Below are 18,576 nucleotides of genomic sequence, written 5' to 3' on the forward strand. Positions count from 1 at the left end.
AAGAAAAACACAGAAGCACATCCAAGTGGAAGAAAACTATGACTGGATAATGATGTGAACCATGCAATATTTAAGCAACTCAATTCCAGAAAATATAAAAATGGGTAACATAAACAGAATGTGGTCCTACATCCAAAGCCCATGCTACTGGGAAGCAATATCCATTTAAGTCGACTACAATTCAAAACCTGGCTATTTGGTATTGGCATCTATGTAGGGGTAGGGAAAAGGATTATAACCTCTTCATCTCAAGTTAAGCTGACCAGAAAGAGATATCCCACCACCAATCTGTGAATAGGGCACACATGAGCAGAATCAAATATATATATATATATATATATACTCTTCAAAAAAAGAAAAGCAAAAGCAAAATTTGAGACAAATAGTTAACAAGTTTATTCTGGGTAGTTCTGTATGACATGTGTGAAACTTTGCACATTCACTGCTGAACATCCAAAGTCTGCAAAGGCGAAGTCCATGCTCACTAGTTGAAGTTTAACGTCACTCAACGTCAATAACAAGTATGCCCCCCGTGAGCATCAATAACTGCTTGGCATCTCCTGCCCATGGAAGCGATGAGATGACGAATCACATCCTGTGGAATGGCTGTCCATTCAGCCTGCAAAGCTGCTGCAAGCTGAAGTAGAGTCTGCGGTTGAGGTTGTCGCCGTCGCAGACGTCAGTCAAATTCGTCCCAAAGATGTTCGATGGGCTTTAAATCTTGTGATCTGGAGGGCCAGGGAAGAACATTGATGTTGTGGTGTCTCAAGAAGACAGTGGTGAGTCGGGCTGTGTGAGGACGGGCGTTGTCATGTTGACGTTCACCATGATGGGTTGCACATGGGGCCTAAGAATCTCGTAGACGGTTGCGTACGGTCTGATCGGAAATCCTACGCAGCCCTAGTATAGATGAGGCAGTAGACGTCGCAGTGGTGGTCCTATCCCAAAGGTGACGTAACCGGGTGTAGCGATCTTGTGCAGGCGTGGTCACACGAGGTCTGCCAGATCGTGGACTGTCACAAGTTGATCCATGTAGTTGGTGACGATTACATAGCCTTGTGATGGTGCTTAGGTGGACATTCACAGCTCTGGCAACATCTGATCGAGATTCGCCTACTTTCAAGCGACCAATGGCGTTGTTGCGTTTTGCTTCAGTCAGTCTTGGCGTAACTGTATTGCGTGTCGGTGGCTTAACACTGAGCTATGGAAACCGAGAACCCGTCACTTTTATAGGGATTTTGCACATGTTGCACTTGCAGATCTCTCAAACAAATTTATTGGACACGAATGCGTTTTGGCGAAAAATCCGATGTTTTCCTCCGTTTTCAAAGTGCACAACTTTTATTGTCATTTTGGTCTGACAGTCAGTGCCTTAACACGTGTAACATCACATACTCTGATCTTGTAACGTTATTACATATATTTCTATTTAAAATAAAAAAAATATATCCCTTTTGCATTTCTTTTTTTGAAGAGTATATATAGCAACGCTGGCGGCCGCGCACGCGATGTACGACCACTTTAATGCTAGCCTGCTGCAAATACGCTGAACTTGGTGTCTAAATGAAAGTTCGTTTTACGACCATGTTGTGACTTTCAGATATATGTGTTTGGTTTAAATTTAATCTACAAATGTTTATTGTTGCTTATAACTAAAGAAATTATTTGTTGCGTGCGTACTATATGAACAGGCAACCGATAAAAACGCCGATCACTGGAATAAGTTGTGCGGCTGATCGTGGCGCATGGAGCGCAATTTTTCAGATCAACCCCTCTTTGTGTTGTTTTGCCGCGAAGAAAACCGGAACGTGTTGACCTGAATTGATGTTAACCAATCAGAGCACAGATATGCGATCACGTGAATGTTTGTTGTTTCTGCATATCTCGACAAAAACATAAACAAAGAATCACAGAAAGTCTACATTCGAAAAAAACGTGCGGCCGCGAGATAAGCCTGAATTATCTATACTAATCTGTTCTCAAATCCTATCTGTGAACACGACACTCTTTTTGTCATAACTTTTTTATTATTTAATATTTTTTTAAAATTTAAAAGTATTATTGTTCTTACATCAATGGCTTTAAAATTAAAGCTTTAAATACATTTTTCATGAAATATTTTGACCCCCATTGCTAGTATATATATATATATCCCACTCAAACAGACCACAACAACCTTAAACATAATGATATCTTTGGCATAAAGACATCAAGGGGTAATGCAAGAGTAAGAAGCAAAGCAGTAAACAAGTGTATCCACAGTGACCCATAACATGGGGATAAGTATGAGGTAAATTGAGGGAGGGACAAGGGATACTCTGAACATGTGTGAGGATTTATATTGATTGTTTCAGCTCTAAATCCAAAACTCAACTGCTGGGGCAGGATGAGAGATGGCAGTTGAAAGAGTGAATCACATTTATGCCAGGACACTACAAGCATGAGTACATCATGTCTATTGGTTCAGCTCTAAGTCCAAAACTCAACTGCTACGAACTGACATCTATGCAAGGGTAGGATTAGGGACTTTAAATCAGCACAACATAATGTCAACAATATGTTGATTGGTTTAGCTATAAATCCAAAACTTATCTACCAGGATCAGACTTCCATGTGGAAGTAAGATGAGGAACCCCAATCATTATGATGGCACACTTCAAAAATACAACATACAGAAAAGAATGAAGTCTTTATTGTTTATATTGTATATCTCTTTATTTAGAATGATACCTCCACAGTCCACTAAACCAGCATCTTGGAACTAGAAAATGGTAAAGATTCTCTTACTCCACTGAAAAAATGGGGAGGGGGAACATGGTGGATAGTCTGGAGGAACATTCACATCAGAGACTGTAATTGGTGACCATTTGACAAGTAGTGTAAGCCAGATTTATTCAATCTAAAGCAAGGCAGGAATGGACACCTATCTTCTGCTTTACCCATATAGCCCATGGGTGAGTATGGTTTGAAATGAAGTGGAGAAGGGGAAGAAACATGGAAAGAAGCATTAAAAACAAGGAAGCAAACCATAAAAGATATGGAAACAAGAAGGTCATCCAGATCCCAGTGAGAAGAAAAATGGAAGATGATAAGAAATGAAAATGTTAGAAGAAATATACTACATGATCCACTGAAATGTAAGTTAATAAAATCAATCCAGAATAAGATTAACAAACTTGGGCAAAACAGCAGAAAAAAATCAAAGTAATGCTATCCAGGAAACATTAGTCAATAAGGCCCAAATCAAAGTGCATGGATGCTCAAAATTTGAGGGAAAAAAGACTAACAGAATGAGAAAAACACTAATGTGAGCCTGTCTGAACTTGACAACAGTCAAGGCAAGAAGATGATTAACTAGAGTCCAGAAAGTAGAAGAGATAATTGAATGGCAAGAAAAAAAAAGGTTCCAAACCTTCACATGAAACAGTACCCCTCAGGAGGTACAGCCACCAGAAACTTTAGAAAGACTGACAGATCACTCCATGGAAGAAAGTGTCAGAATTGGAAATTCAATTATCAGTAAGGACAAAGCACCCAGAACACAATCCTCCAGGAGACATGTGTAAAATGTGTGGGTTAAAAAAAGGAGTGTTCCTTTGGTGAGCGATGTAAGCTCCTACAGCCAAGAAGTTGAAATTAAACAGGATTGGTTGAACTAGACAACAATGAATAGTGTAAACTAAAGCAATGTGTACTGATAGAAGTGTCTGGATGCAAAGAAGATAAGACCTATCAACTAAAGACCATTATACTGAAGTCTCCTACTGACAGAACCACACTCCCCACCTTTGGAGATGAGCATCATAGGAGAAAAATAGCCCAGAAGAGGGAGAGGATGCAGTAAACCTGAATACATTATATTAAAAGTTAGAAGTATCAAATGTATGAAGACTTTGAATGTCTACAAAGAGATCACATGGTTGATCATATTGACTGAGACTGTGTTTAGAGAGTTAACCCTGAACTAGAAATACAGGTAAACTGAAAAAACAACACTTGTGATACTTCAGTGAACAATAAATATCATGAAATATTAACAGAAAATGTTGACAACAAAAGTACAATATTAAGGAAGTGTGTAGTAACAATAACCTATATATAAGATGTGATATATGGAAGAAATTAATGATATACTAGTACAATGAATGACAAGTAATCCTAAAATAACAAAATCAATGGTAAGTGAAGGGTATAGTAGGAAAAAATAAACCAAGACTAATGGCTAATCTAAACTCAACTATGAGTATTAACCAATCTAAAGAAACTTATGTTATGGAACTCAAACAAAGACAGAAAATAATTTTAACAGTAAAAGTATATAAAAACAATAACAGTTGTAAAGTCTTGTTAAAACAATAAGAGTATAAAGTCTTGCTTTTCCAAAGTTGGCAGACTGTATTTCAAATGTGCAGGCCCCTAAACTCAAGGTAAGGCCTAATGAAACTCAATTCAAAGGACAATCAGTCTCCAAAGAAAGTAAAGCTGAAATATCTTCAAATGACTTTGACTTGAAGCCTGTGTGAATGTAATAATAGAATATATAATCTCAGTAGTAGTAATAAAGAATCCATAATGCAAAACGAATAACAAAACACAACTGTGTTGAAAGAAAGAATAAAGCTTTTGTAATAAAATAAGTTCTGAAACCAGGTAGAAATATAAAAAAAAATCTATTTTGGTATAACTCCAGTTACAAATATTACTATTGTAAAATACAGAAAAACTTGTTGAAAAATGAACAGATATAGAAAAATAATAAAACACTTGATGAAGGACAAACTGAATATTAGAACACAAGTGATGTCAAATCAGAAGTGATAGTTTGGTAGAATTGAATAGAGGGAGTTACATGCATCAAGAGTGCAAATCACACTTTTATGGATGGCGGGTTGTCACATGATTTGCATGAAAAACTAATCAGAATCTGTCAATTCCAACTGAGAGGAGAAAAAAGGCTTGTGGCATGAATAAAATAATTATTTTGCACATAGAGGGCAGCAGTGAAAGAGAATAGTTTTTTATGTGAGAGGAGGTAATGCATGATATCAGACAAAAAATTTTTTTTTATAAACTGTTGTTGTACTTCAGCACAAAACATACTCGATAAGTACATGAACTTATATACCTGATATATATTACTGTAATAAAACTATGGTAAAAAAGTGGAATGCTTTTTTCCAGTGTTTATGATACATGATTCAGAATAAATCTTATAGAGATCAGCATGAAAAGCATTTTCAATGCCATCTAACAAACACTGATTGTAATACATGATAATAAGTGAATACATTTGAATATATTTAGGTAAATAATTAAAAAATATGACAAAACACAGTTCATCCACATCATGGAGGGTACCCTTGTTATCTTCTGGAAAATCACAGAATGGGTTAATAAAATACACTTCTTTTTTGTTTGCAAAACACTATTTTATCCATTAGACCCCTAGTCACACCTTTAGGGCAGTGGTATACCTCTAATACATATAATTTGTTGCCAAAAAGTGAAGAAGTGAAAAGGTAAATCAAAATAAACAATTCAAGAGAAGTCATCAATCAGTAAACATCAATTTCTATGGAATATCTTGGTAGCTCACCAAGATTGCTTTACAGTTTGAGGTAAGAGGGTTATTTTCTCTTTAAATTTCTGGAAAATTTCTCATGCACCTCCAGAAAAATGTCTTCATCCCCCAAAGGAATTAGTGCATTAGTATAAAATAATACAGTCACCAGGAAGAAAGAGATAGATGTGCTCTGTTAGACTGTAATGTTAATATACAACAAAATCCTATAATTACTATATACTGATTACAGCTGAGAATAAAATGTAATTAATCAGGATTTCCATTATAATGTTGAACCTCAATTCAACTTACCTTCTTTGTGTTGCACCAAAAGTTCAACAAATGTCTTATGCTCTAATCATAATGATTCAACTGTGGATATTTTAAGTTCTATGTTTTTTCTTACACATCAGTTATTTTGCATAAATAAAGCCAAAGTAATTAATGTAGTGTAAAATAATAATATAAGCATGGTATAATAGAGAAATTTCCATGACTTACCTATTTTAATCAGCCAACTGGAAGAAGAGACATCAGTTTAGTAACTGAAACATACAAACTGCAGTACAGTTTAAATATTTATTCAATAAACAAGTTCTTGCTAAAACACTAATACTAACATTTCTGAGTTCCACATCATCTTGTTCTAACTGATCCAAAACAAATTTTTCCATTTGCTCTGTTATGTCACTAGGTGATGCTGGTAGTTCATTGCTTAGATTAAATGTTTCTTTCATGTCTTCTTCCTGGTTGAAGGTAACTTCAGTTTCACCCCCTGAGAGTGACTCAGATTCTATATTTCTTCCATTAAAAGTATTTTCCTGAGTTAGATCTTCTTGGAGTATTGTAGTACTAGAGGTGTGCACACCTGGTGGACCATCAGACTGATATACTATACTTAGCCCTAATTCTTCTTTCACTGGACTGTATACTGGCAGGTCATCCCTTTCATCAGCTTCACCCTGTAACTGTATCATTTAATTTTCAAGATAATTCTTATACCAGAATCATACAAAACTTTAATAGAACCAAAACCAACAGAAATCATAGTATAAAAACGTTAAGTTCAGTTTGACATCTGCAGTTTAAACAACTAGTTAAATATTTATTTTAGAAATTTTTGAGTTTTAGTGTTGTTATGTTATACAAATTTTATTCAGTATAAGTTACTGATATTTGACTGAAGAAATGTTGATATTAATGCCTAGTCAAATTCTGTTTAACACATACCCATAACCGATCTTACTGTAAGATCTATGATCTTATAATATTCAGTTCATACTACAGTTAATTAGTTAGTTATCACCATTAGATTCCATCAAGGAACATAGGGCCGCAATCGCTTGTGGATTCTTCAACAGGTATTTAAGCGAGTAGGTTGTTAGCCCACTGCACCGAGCCATCCCTAATTTAGTAGTGTAAGACTAGAGGGAAGGCAGCTAGTCATCACCACCCACTGCCAACTCTTGGGCTACTGTTGTACCACGAATAGTGGGATTGACCGTCACAGTATAATGCCTCCACGGCTGGGAGGGCGAGCATGTTTGGCACGACGCGGGCACGAATCCACGACCCTCGGATTACAAGTCACACACCTTACGTGCTTGGCCATACCAGGCCTCATACTACAGTATTTCCTTGAAATATTGTCAATTTAATTCAATTCTCTTTGATTATGCAGTTTTTCAAAACTGTTTGTCTAGTTTAAACAAATACATATTAAGATATAATCATATTAATTTCTTATGAAAGACATCCAGGCCAGTACATTCACTTGTTATTTTGATAAAATATCAGCTTAGCTGTCTTTCATGACCAAACATTTTGCATTCCTAGTAACGATGGAAATTTGATGACTTATGAAAAATTTATATTTGATTTATTCACTGTATATTTTATTGAAGAAAGAAACTACAAATCTGCATATTTTATCATTTATTCACAATCAAATTACTAGTTTTAGTACAAAACTGTGTCCCTTAGGAGAAATATACATAATCACTATAAAATTTTATGTAGTTTTTAATGTTTCTGGCTTTGGATTTTTTCAAAACCATTGTCTGATGATAATTTACTGGGTTTGATATCTGTGTATTCATTAGTGCTTTTGTTTTCTATATCATCATCAATAACATCAAGAACAAATTCCCTTACTTGTTTTGCTGTATGTATCAATATTTCCACTCATACTTATCATATTTTCGTATGTGAACAAACTTACAGTTTATGTTATACTGGCAATAAAAAAAAAAATTGGTATAATAAAATACTATAATCATAATAAAAAAAACAGGTACATTTCATGAAATACAGTCTATTTGCAACCTCCTGGTGAATTTAAAAGGAAACTATTATAAGTGATGTACACCAGAGGACCAAATTGTGAAGATCCAAGCACCTTATAGGTTTACACATAGTAGAGGCAATCCAAGTACGGCCACCAAGTTCCCTAAAACAGAAGCATAAGACACACCAAGTGTTACCATATCATACGAAAAGAGGCAAATGCATCATGTTAAGCCTTTTGGGAAAGAAGAGTCAGAAAGTGGGGGTAAAGGATAAGAGTTTCAGGTTGAGAACTTGTAGACAGCTGTAATTCAGCTGCTTTCTGAAACAATAAACTGAACTACAAAAATGCATTTCATTGATGAAACTATAATAACAACAAAATAACTACTATAACAAATTTTTACAAAATTACCCCTCTTACTTGTTGTTTTACTGTCTCAATGCTGAATGGCTTATCCAAATATCTGTTATTTTCATGGAAAGGTTTTTCACTTGATACCTTTGTTGTATTTTCAATTTTGCCAATGGAGTCCAAGTTCTGTAGTTCTTGCAAAATGCTTATTGAAGGCACTTTATTACTGAGTTGTTGGTCTTGAAGTACTTCACACTTAACACTTTCTGTTGTCCACTTTGTGTCACAAGTTCCTAAAGGTTGAGGCTGTGTCACATCTTCCGACTGCTGGTGGTCACTGGTCTTACAATCTACAGAAGCACCCAGCTCAATGTTTGCTTCAGAGATAAATGAAGTAACAACTTCAATGTTTAATTGTTTTAAATCATTAATAAATGTTTCTTTTTGCACACAGGAGTTTTCATTTCTTGGATAATCAATGTTCTCCTCCACTTCAGTCTGCTCTGTCGTGCTACTGTTTTTTCGTAACACTACGTGTTTTGGTTTCTTAGGTACAGGAGGTGGTTTCTTTACTGTTCTCTGTTCATCTAAAGAACTTTTTATTCCTGAGACTTTGAAACAACTCTGAGTCTCATAAAAAGATGTTTTATTTTTAATATCTGGCTCCCTTGAATCAGAGGTACCAGTTCTAAGAGTTTTATTTTCAAACTCAGAGAAAGAATTATTAGAATTCATTTCTACTTCTTTGTTATCAATTTTATCGGTGTTTTCTTCATTTCTGCTCAGCTTCGTCTCTGAATAACCTGGAACACCAATTATCTCCTTCTCTCTCTCTGAAAGTACAAAATAAGTATAGAGTTTTAAAGTTTTCAAATAATCATTATCACAGACTATGTATCACTAAAGATAAAAATTTAAGATAATACACATAATATCAAAATTAAAACAATGTATTTCATAAAAGTGTATTATACCATAATTCATACACACAAAGTGAGTACAACCATTTGAATAATGTGTGACAGTTAGAATGTCGTGGAATCAATAAATAAGATGAAGATTTTTACTTGAGAAGGCTGACATTCCACTTCAGAGGTCTAGTTCTAAATATTATTTTGCTGACATTCCACTTCAGAGGTCTAGTTCTAAATATTATTTTGCTGACATTCCACTTCAGAGGTCTAGTTCTAAATATTATTTTATATATAGTATTCTAAATATAGTATGAAATATTTTAACCTTAGAGGAAGAAGGTAACTACTTCACTATAAAAAAAAATGCATATAAAAGCTACAAATTCTGTGAAGAAAATCTTGATAAATAAAGCAGAATTATCCTTTTCCAAGTAAATACCTTAATTTCGTTGTATGTTTTCCAAGATTTTAAAGATTGTATAAACAACATGGTGTTTTTATGAATAACCTTTTTTTTTCCAGGTTTAGAACTTCTAGATGGTTTATGATAATTTAAATATACATAAAATACTACAACTAGAATGAATACAACATAAAATAAATGACAAATGTATATATCAAACTATAACTAGAATGAATACAACGTAAAACAAACAACATATAAATATATTTATGAAACTACAACTACAATAAATAAAGACTACTAACCTATTAGTTCTTGAATATGTTGTACAGTTGATAATACTCATTCAACCTGCAATTCACCCTAATTCTAAAATTATTAACCCTGGGTAAACCATTTACCAAGTTGAGAAGCATGGACTGAACTAACCTTATCTCAGATTGAAAAATATATAAAAAATGGCAGTTTGACCCGTAAAATGTAAATAACATAGTTTTCTTGAAGGTGTCAAAAATAAAAGTATTAATAAATCTGTCCTAACTAAAGTGTGAATCCAGGACTGTCATACTATATGAGTATTATAGCTATTCACTCAATCGTGCATCTTTAGGCCACCACACAACTTAGTTATCCCCCTGTCCGCAGTACACTTATCTAACAGATAAGACCACAAATATGCTCATAAACCTTCAGTGGTGAGACAATCATTAACTGAGCACCAGTATAATAAACCTGGTTGTTTAGGCAACTGTTAATTTTTTGGATAAATACTCTAACTACTTAAGTACCAAAACTAAAGTCTTGAATAGTTAATATTACATCCTGAGCATTATACTTGTCAGTTTAAGATTTATAAGACAGAATAGTTCAACTTGTTAGTTTACACCTATCTGACCTGTCCAACTGTGACAAACCAACACTGTAAGCCATTAGTTTGTGACATACAAGAAGTAATTGTCTAATATTTCAATATCTGACAAGAATAAAAAAAACAACTGAATAGTGAGTTTGTAAGATACAAGCAACTAATTGACCTGTCAACTTTTGACATATGAAAAACAAGTGTCTGACCTGCCAATATTTGACATATAAGAAATGACTATTTGACTTGTTGATTTTTGCATCAGAAACATGAGAGAAACAACTCATTTCTAATAACCCAGTCAATAATTTCACATTATATTTTGGTCATGAATGTGTTTTTAAAATAGCTTAACTTTTCAGCACACTCTCATAAACATTGCAAACTGTTACATTCAAAACATGTTTAAATGGGAGTTTGTACCCCTACCTTTCTCAGTAGAAAATTGTCGCCAAACAGCAAGTTCTAGCAAGCCTGTATATATGGATTGTTTTATAGCAAATACTAGTGACGAGTGGGTTCTTCCTTTAGTTTTCTCTCCATTAATAGCCCACACTTTGTCTCCCACTCTTAAGCCAGCAAGGTCACTTGCACTTCCTACCAAACAGTAAATAAAACATTAAGACTTTCAGATGTAATAAAAACAAATTACATATACATCTTACTTCCATATGATATCCTAAAACATGATCTACATTAGTTTCCTTTAGTCAAACAATTTTACAAAAAGGAATACAAGATTAATAAAATATAAATTAAAACAAGTTACTAAAAATATTAAACAGTGCAGTATTTTTTCCTACCATCAAGTAGCTATTTTTCTCATTGTTTACATACATATTATATTGTCTAACACACACACAACAAAAACTACTACAGTAAAAAAAAGACAGCATTGTTTTGTTATCTTATACAAAGAAACAAACAAAAATTCTTATCTGTGTGATGGCAGAAGTACAATAAATTTACATGATAAATTTATTTAAATGTTGTGTATTGAAAACTGGATGTGTTATATATTATAAGATTCACAGATAAGGCAGAACAAACTTGAATCTGTATTCAGATTACTGTTTTTTAACACTTGCTTCTTTATTTGTTATTGAACAGATAAATAAAATAGTCTTTAATTCTTGGTTATTTTTAAACAAGTACTTTAGAAAGAAAACATTTGAAAAAATAATACAAAATGTGAGTTTAGAAAACTAGTTTTTTCAACATACCAGGATCCACTGACTCAACTGTAAATGAGGTATCACTTTCCTTCATTTTGAATCCAAAGTCTTTAACTCCACTGTCTTTTCTCAGCCAGAGATGAAGATTCAATTCAATACTGTCACACTGTTATTTAACACATTACGTGTTTAAAAAGTAATTCATATACATTTACAAACTACTATTAACTCTATTTTTTGTTAACAAATAATTCAAGATATTAAATATGTTTTGCATGATACATTATTCAAGTGTATGTAATACCAATAAAGTGAAAATACAAACTTACTTTTGTGTCTGTGTAATCAAAAGATCATTTGAATGTTAATAGTATATCTGGTATATCCTAACATGACAATTTCACTAAGAACGTCTTTAAATGTGTTTCGTAATTGTATCAGATTGTATGAATTTTCCTTGTATATTTGTTTTGAAGTTTGAATATTGAATGAAGTTTCACTGTTGGTAGCACCTTTGTTCTAACTGGTTATTACTAGGTACACTGAACTACATTCAGATTTAACTGCTACTGATGCAAGAAATGTTTCATTTTAAAGCCTTACACTATTTTTATAGTATGTTTTGACTTCATACATATGTATACTGTATTGATGAGGAATAACAGAAAAGTAAACTGTCCTAATGAGGACTTGAACCCAGGACTTCATCAGGGTATTAAACTTGAAGACAGCAGAATTCATTACAAGAAGTATGATACACAATCTTAATGTGTTCAGAAAAGATATGCATGTCTATATACATGAATGCAATTTTAGTCAAGGTTACATCACAAAAAATTACTTTAATCAACCATATTAGCAAATATAGGTTTTTTTAAACTTGAAAACAAACTACACATGAAATATACATATAAAAAATTAAAACTTCTTATAGAAAACATAATCTAATAACTTAGTACACAAAAAACTATAAACACAGAGTTTTGATGAGATTCTTAAGAGGAAATATACATATATGTAAAAACAACTCGTTTGGGTTGAGCAAATTTTTTACGTAGAGGAGTGAATTCAACCCAAACGAGCCATTTTGTATATATATTTCTCTACAAGTGGGTTTTCTCGACATCACTGATTAAGAGGACATAGTTATCATTTAGAAGAGTACAATGTTTTGAATAGTCCTTGCTAAAGGTTATTTGTTCAAAGTTAATAGCCTCCATATTTTTAAAGATATTTTATACTGAACTAAACATCTATAAAATGATTTTCTTTTTGTTTTCAAACACTCAAATTACACCACAACAAATGGAAAATTACCTAAAAGTAACATATATCATAATGAGACAGAAAATAAACATAATATTAGAATATTTAACATTTTAACTTCCCTTTTCTTCTCAAGTGAACTCCTGCACTTATTGGTTAAGTTTTACCTTGGCTGAATACATAGAACTTAACCCTTACCTTATGTTGATCATTCCTTGTGACCAGTTGACTTGAACTGAATTCCTCTAGCAGTTCTGTTCCCGTTGTGAATTCCAAACTATCATCAGCACGTTCCGTATTGTGTTCTGAAGGACATTTCTCCACAACATTGCTATTGTCTGGGCTAACATTACCAAACACATTACATTTAGCGTGACTGTCCTTTACAGAATTCATGATAACAAAGGAACCACTGTCGCTGTCTCCTGTTTCAGTTGAACAAAATGCTTTGCTACTTTCTGAATTTTCAACTCCACTGCATAAAATATTTTCTTCTTGCAACTGCATATATGTTGCACTGGATGTTTCATCATTAAAATAATCATCTCTGTTGTGTTTAAAACACTGGCTATTCATTCCATTTTGTTCATATTTCTGAAAAACATAGAAAAGTAAAATAAAACTGTTAACACATTTTGTACATTTTAGTTGTCACATAAACATGGGCATGGTACATTCTATCAAATAAACATAAAAAACATTTTGCTCCTCAAGAACTGAAAACAGCATAGTACAGTAACTCCACCTGGTGTGCTTCTAGATGGTCAAATGGAACAGCTCACTTCTACAGAGCCTGTTCCAACCTACATGAAGTATATTATGTAAATATTTACTAGTGCAGATTTGGTTTGATAAAAGCACATTATAACTTAGCAATACTTGCCACAGAGTGGGATCCTGTGAAAAGAGGTAAGGTTCCCTGAAAGTAATGAATAGACAAGATTTGTAATGAAAATACTCCCCCTCTTTATAATCTTGTGGATGTGAATAAGATAGCTATAAGGGGTAGTTGAAAAACTCAAGAGGAAGATACTTCCAGATCATGCATATAGTGCGACATAAAAGTACTGAAGGAGGTCCACATACCAGCCCACATATCATCATCCAGCTGGCAATTCAACCAGGCTACTAAGCACATAGAAATGTGATGAACCTAATGATACGTGACTCACAGAAGTCTTCAAAATAACCAGAATAACTGATATGGATTAATTTTTGTAACCACCTCTTCAAGTTAATCAGGAATAAATCCCAGGAAACTAAAGGATCACAATAAATAAAAATTCATTGTCTGGTACCTCAAACTGTGTAATTGTAAGCAACATGGCACTTCAAGGTTCTCACTGGATATAACAAACAACTGGGATCCAATCAGTCATAGAGGTGAAAAATAGAAGTCAGATGAATAAGGGAAAGGGTTTTATCACCTTTCCTGACTATCAGTATCTTAGGTGAGAAGGACCTGTCATGGTACAGGAGGATATAGGTAGAATTGTAAAGCATCCTGGGCACATGCAACACAAACAACTCTGATGGTGATATCCAAAGCCCATCAGCAACAAAAAATAAACTTTAAGGGAAAGGAGTCACATGGTACATGAGGCAAAGGGCTCAAACAGATGTCAAGAAAAAGTGTGAAATACCACTTTATGTTAATATAGCCGTTTTAAACCCCTTCTGTATATGTTTACTGAGTTACATTCAAAATTAAATTAAACTACTTTAATATGAATGTATTTTAATCAAATTGCTATTATCAAATACATTATAACTTTCTTAAAATTTTATATTATCTAAATTTTATTCCTCTTTATCAAAAGGAAACATTTAAAACATCAATTAAAACTACAGGTTTTGTTGTCAAATGATTCACTGTGGTTACAAGTCTAAACTTTACGAGCTACTATATATAATACTGTGAGAACAGACTAAAGACTGTTGGTATACAAGGTCATACTGACATTCCACCTGTTTTTCTTTAGTGCCTGGAAATTTTCCAAGAATTTCTTGATGATGTGTTTTTACATTCTAATATTTCTAAGCTAAAGGTCAGCCATGTCCACTTGCAAAGCCAAAACTGTGATACTAGGTGATAGTTTGAAATTAAATGATGTGCTTACAACCAGTAAAAAGAGGTAATTTTGCACTATTCAGTTATAGCCTGAGGAAACCTCAACCATTATATGGATTTGTAGTATGAGACAGGAAAGAAGCTTAGTCCAATGTTTTCTTGAGGTGTACCTAGTTTTTAGCAAGTTTTTCTCACTTTATATGTATTATCTAAAGAGTTGAATTGGTTTTAGGTTTATATTTTAATTACTTATGTATTATATGTGTTTACAAATGCATACTTGAAAATTTTATGGTTGTATATATTTAACTTGATGTAGTTTGACTTGTGGAAATGTCAAAGTAAGATGGCATCATTCACATGTGGAAGCATTAGTGAAATAGTTTGTGGACAACCTCTACCCTGTAATAATTATTACATGAGTAAAAAGATAACAAAACAATCTATAAACATTTAAAATATATGTGTATTTCCATTTCTTAAATGAAAATCACATTGCCTTTGAACTATTCTGATTCTGAATTCATACAACAATAATTTTATTATAAATAGTAGAAATAAAACAAAATTAAATGTTTTCCTTTTCTAAACTACATAATCTTAGGATCATGCAAGACAAATTTAAAATTATTTCATCAAGTAGTTTCATTTCTATAAAGAACATCCATGAGAGGTGCATACATACTTACAATGTAAGTAGGTCATACTCATATGGTTTATATCCCCTTTAGGTAACTGAAATAGCCTTTAGGGACAAAGGACTTAAAATGAATTGAGGAAGCCAGAGAGCATTGGGGACTCAAATAATTTCAGTTTCTTTGAGTATCTAAAGGTAGTTGATAAGGCTATCTTATATAAGATGACTGTGGAAAATGCTAAACCCTTGTAAAAATAGGCAGGACAAAAAAATGAGTTATGGTTGGCACTTCTGGACAAAGTGGGGTTAACCTCCTTGCAATACACAACTATCAATATCTATACTATTTCCATTGATAAATGTCAATCATAGAACTATCACATCATCCCATAAGTAATGTCCAAAAATTTAATACAATGTATTATCATTTCTGTCTTTGTAGAAGGCTTTAATGACTAAAATATGTAGTAGGACGTGTATAAAAATTTTCAGACAAATAAAAGAAACTGACCCAACTCCACTTTTTGGGATCATTAATCAAATAAACTCTTATGAAGATGGATGTGTCTGAGGAGGGCATTAGGCATATAATGCTTTATGAGTTTACAAAAGGCAATCGTGCAGCAGAAACTACACAAAATATTCAAGGTGTTTATGATGCAGAGTCTTTCAATGAAAGAAAATGTCGAATGTGGTTTCAGAAGTTCAGATCAGGTGACTACAGCTTAAGTAATGAACCAGGTTCAGGTCGTCCTGTTGAGTTTAATGATGACTTGCTGCTGGCTGTACTTGATGAAAGATTGTGCTGTAACAGTTGAAGAACTAGTACAGAAGCTTAATTAAACCTATTCAACAGTTAATTGTCATCTGCGACAGCTTTGAAAAGTGTCAAAACTTGAAAAATGGGTCACCCATAATTTGAAGCCAACCTTTGAGCAAGAGTGGACATTTGCACTTCTCTTCATTCACATGAATGTAACTCATCTTTTTTTTGGAGAGGTTAGTGACTGGAGATGAAAAATGGATATTTTATAAAAATGTTAAGAGCTGCAGACAATGGCTCAGTGCAGGTAAACTGGTTAAAGCACAGCCCAAAATGGACCTCTACCCCAGGAAAGTCTTGTTAAGAATTTGGTGGGATATTGTTGATGCAATCTACTTTGAGTTGCTATCACTCAATGTAACGATTATATCAGACTTCTGTTGTCAGCAGTTAGAGTGTTTGAAATTTGTGCTGAAAGAAAAGAGACCTGCTATGATTAATCATAAAGGTGTTGTGTTACACCAAAATAATGCACTGCCTCATACAGCAAGGATCACATCTGCAAAGATCGAAGAGCTAGACAGGGAAAAACTTCTATATCCTTCTTATTCTCCAGACCTTGCCCTATATGATTATCATCTATTCTGAAGTTTGCAGAACTATCTTGATGGAAAAGAGCTTGGAACACATGAAGATGTCAAAACTACCCTCCCTACCTTCTTTTCCTCCAAACCCCAATAGTTTTATAAAAGTGGAATTCAGAAGCTTGTGAATCATTGGCTGGAAGTAATTAATAATAATAATGGAACATACATTATTGATTAAATAACATTAAAAGCATTTGAAATCCTTTACATTTTTCTGAGCCTAAAATTAGACATTACTTAAGGGATGACCTGATACATTAGAGACTAAGACAGATGCATGGCAACTTTAGAAGTTAAACCCCAATGGTGTGTGAAGGACTGCATGAAGCTTGAGCTTTAGTATGGTTAAGTATACAATGTCTAATCATGGTTGCCTCAACAGAATTGGAAATCAGGGTTGAGCCTGCCAATCCAATGCTATCAATAGAACACGACAAGGGGTTAAACAAATCACAGCTAGGACTATGGATAACAAATGAACAGGTGAGAAGACATAGAGGTGCAACCCCATCCACTACAAACTGAATGCAGCTATTGCCAATCCTCAGGGTGAGCTATTGAAGACCAAAATGCTGGTAGGTGAGTGTTCTAATCATCAATGTCCTGAACTGAGATCAAATCCAATGGAAAATTTTATGATGCATAAGTCATTCTGTTCAGAGAATCTGGAATGGTTGAAACAGTTGATCTGCCACCAAATTCATCATCCCCAGAACATGACAAGCTACTCGGATGATATGATGAGAGTAGGCCCAATAAAGAAGATACAATGTTTGAAATCAAAGAGATGTGGACCAAGTGCCCCCTTGATGGAAAATGTAAGATATCACCATGGAATTGTAGGAGTAAAGCATTATGACATTTCTCCTCAATAAGTGTGGTCCTTGAGATATCACCCTTAGAACAGCAAGAATTTCTAAAACACTGCTGTGTAGGGATGCTTTATTCTCTGACCATAGGCCTTGGAATTCCTGATCATTGAGACACACACAGCCTATCCCTGAAGCAAAGCATCTGTGAAGAGATGGATCTTTGTACAAGGTAATGGCAGAGGAACAGTTATCATAGCATTGTTTCAATCTAACCACCACTTAAGATAGAATACTTTGATCCTGAATTAGGAGACTGGGGAATCTAGTGTATTGCTGTTCATGATTCATTGGGCATGTAGAGACCACTGAAGAAACCATGTGTTTTCATCCCAAAGAAATGAGAGATTTGAGTGATGTCCACAATCCTAAAAGAGAAAGAACCACACATGCAATGGGAGAAGGAAGCAAGAATAAGAGTCAGACTGTTTCATAGCATGAAGCCAGATGAGAACCAGTTAAGTCCGAATGAAATAAGTGTTGAAAAAGATCTCAAGATGGAAAATCTATTGAGCTAGAGGGAGAATGGATTTCTCGATTCTGATAATAAAGCATGCCTTGGTTTCTTCTGAAATCAGAGTCTGGGTATTCACCCTCAGATTTTTCAGTCATCAAGGAAGGAACAGGCTCAAAAGCAACTAGGAAAAGACCTAAAACAGAATATGCTCAATTGTCCAACTAAAGAACAGGAGCCAGAAGCAGTTGATCTAAAGAGGCCTCAAAAGAAGCCAACAAAATAAAGGAAGTCACTGGAGAAAGCAAATC

At 33.9% G+C, this 18,576-nt stretch overlaps 1 protein-coding gene across 7 annotated transcripts in view; it reads right to left on the reverse strand.

The window, feature by feature from the left end:
- Window positions 1-18,576, reverse strand: part of LOC143230052 (uncharacterized) — a 110,242-nt gene that overhangs the window by 44,783 nt on the left and 46,883 nt on the right. For 6 of the 7 annotated variants that reach the window (XM_076463048.1, XM_076463047.1, XM_076463041.1 and 3 more), the window contains 5 exons: window positions 13,023-13,418; window positions 11,607-11,724; window positions 10,813-10,980; window positions 8,274-9,037; window positions 6,184-6,531 (listed from right to left, as the gene is read on the reverse strand). In XM_076463048.1, coding sequence (XP_076319163.1) covers window positions 6,184-6,531; window positions 8,274-9,037; window positions 10,813-10,980; window positions 11,607-11,724; window positions 13,023-13,418 — 1,794 coding nt within the window. The remainder of the gene's footprint in view (window positions 1-6,183; window positions 6,532-8,273; window positions 9,038-10,812; window positions 10,981-11,606; window positions 11,725-13,022; window positions 13,419-18,576) is intronic. The other variant, XM_076463046.1, reaches the window with a different exon arrangement.

The sequence above is a fragment of the Tachypleus tridentatus genome, chromosome 10 (assembly GCF_004210375.1).
Source record: "Tachypleus tridentatus isolate NWPU-2018 chromosome 10, ASM421037v1, whole genome shotgun sequence".
NCBI classification, from domain to species: Eukaryota; Metazoa; Arthropoda; class Merostomata; order Xiphosura; family Limulidae; genus Tachypleus; species Tachypleus tridentatus.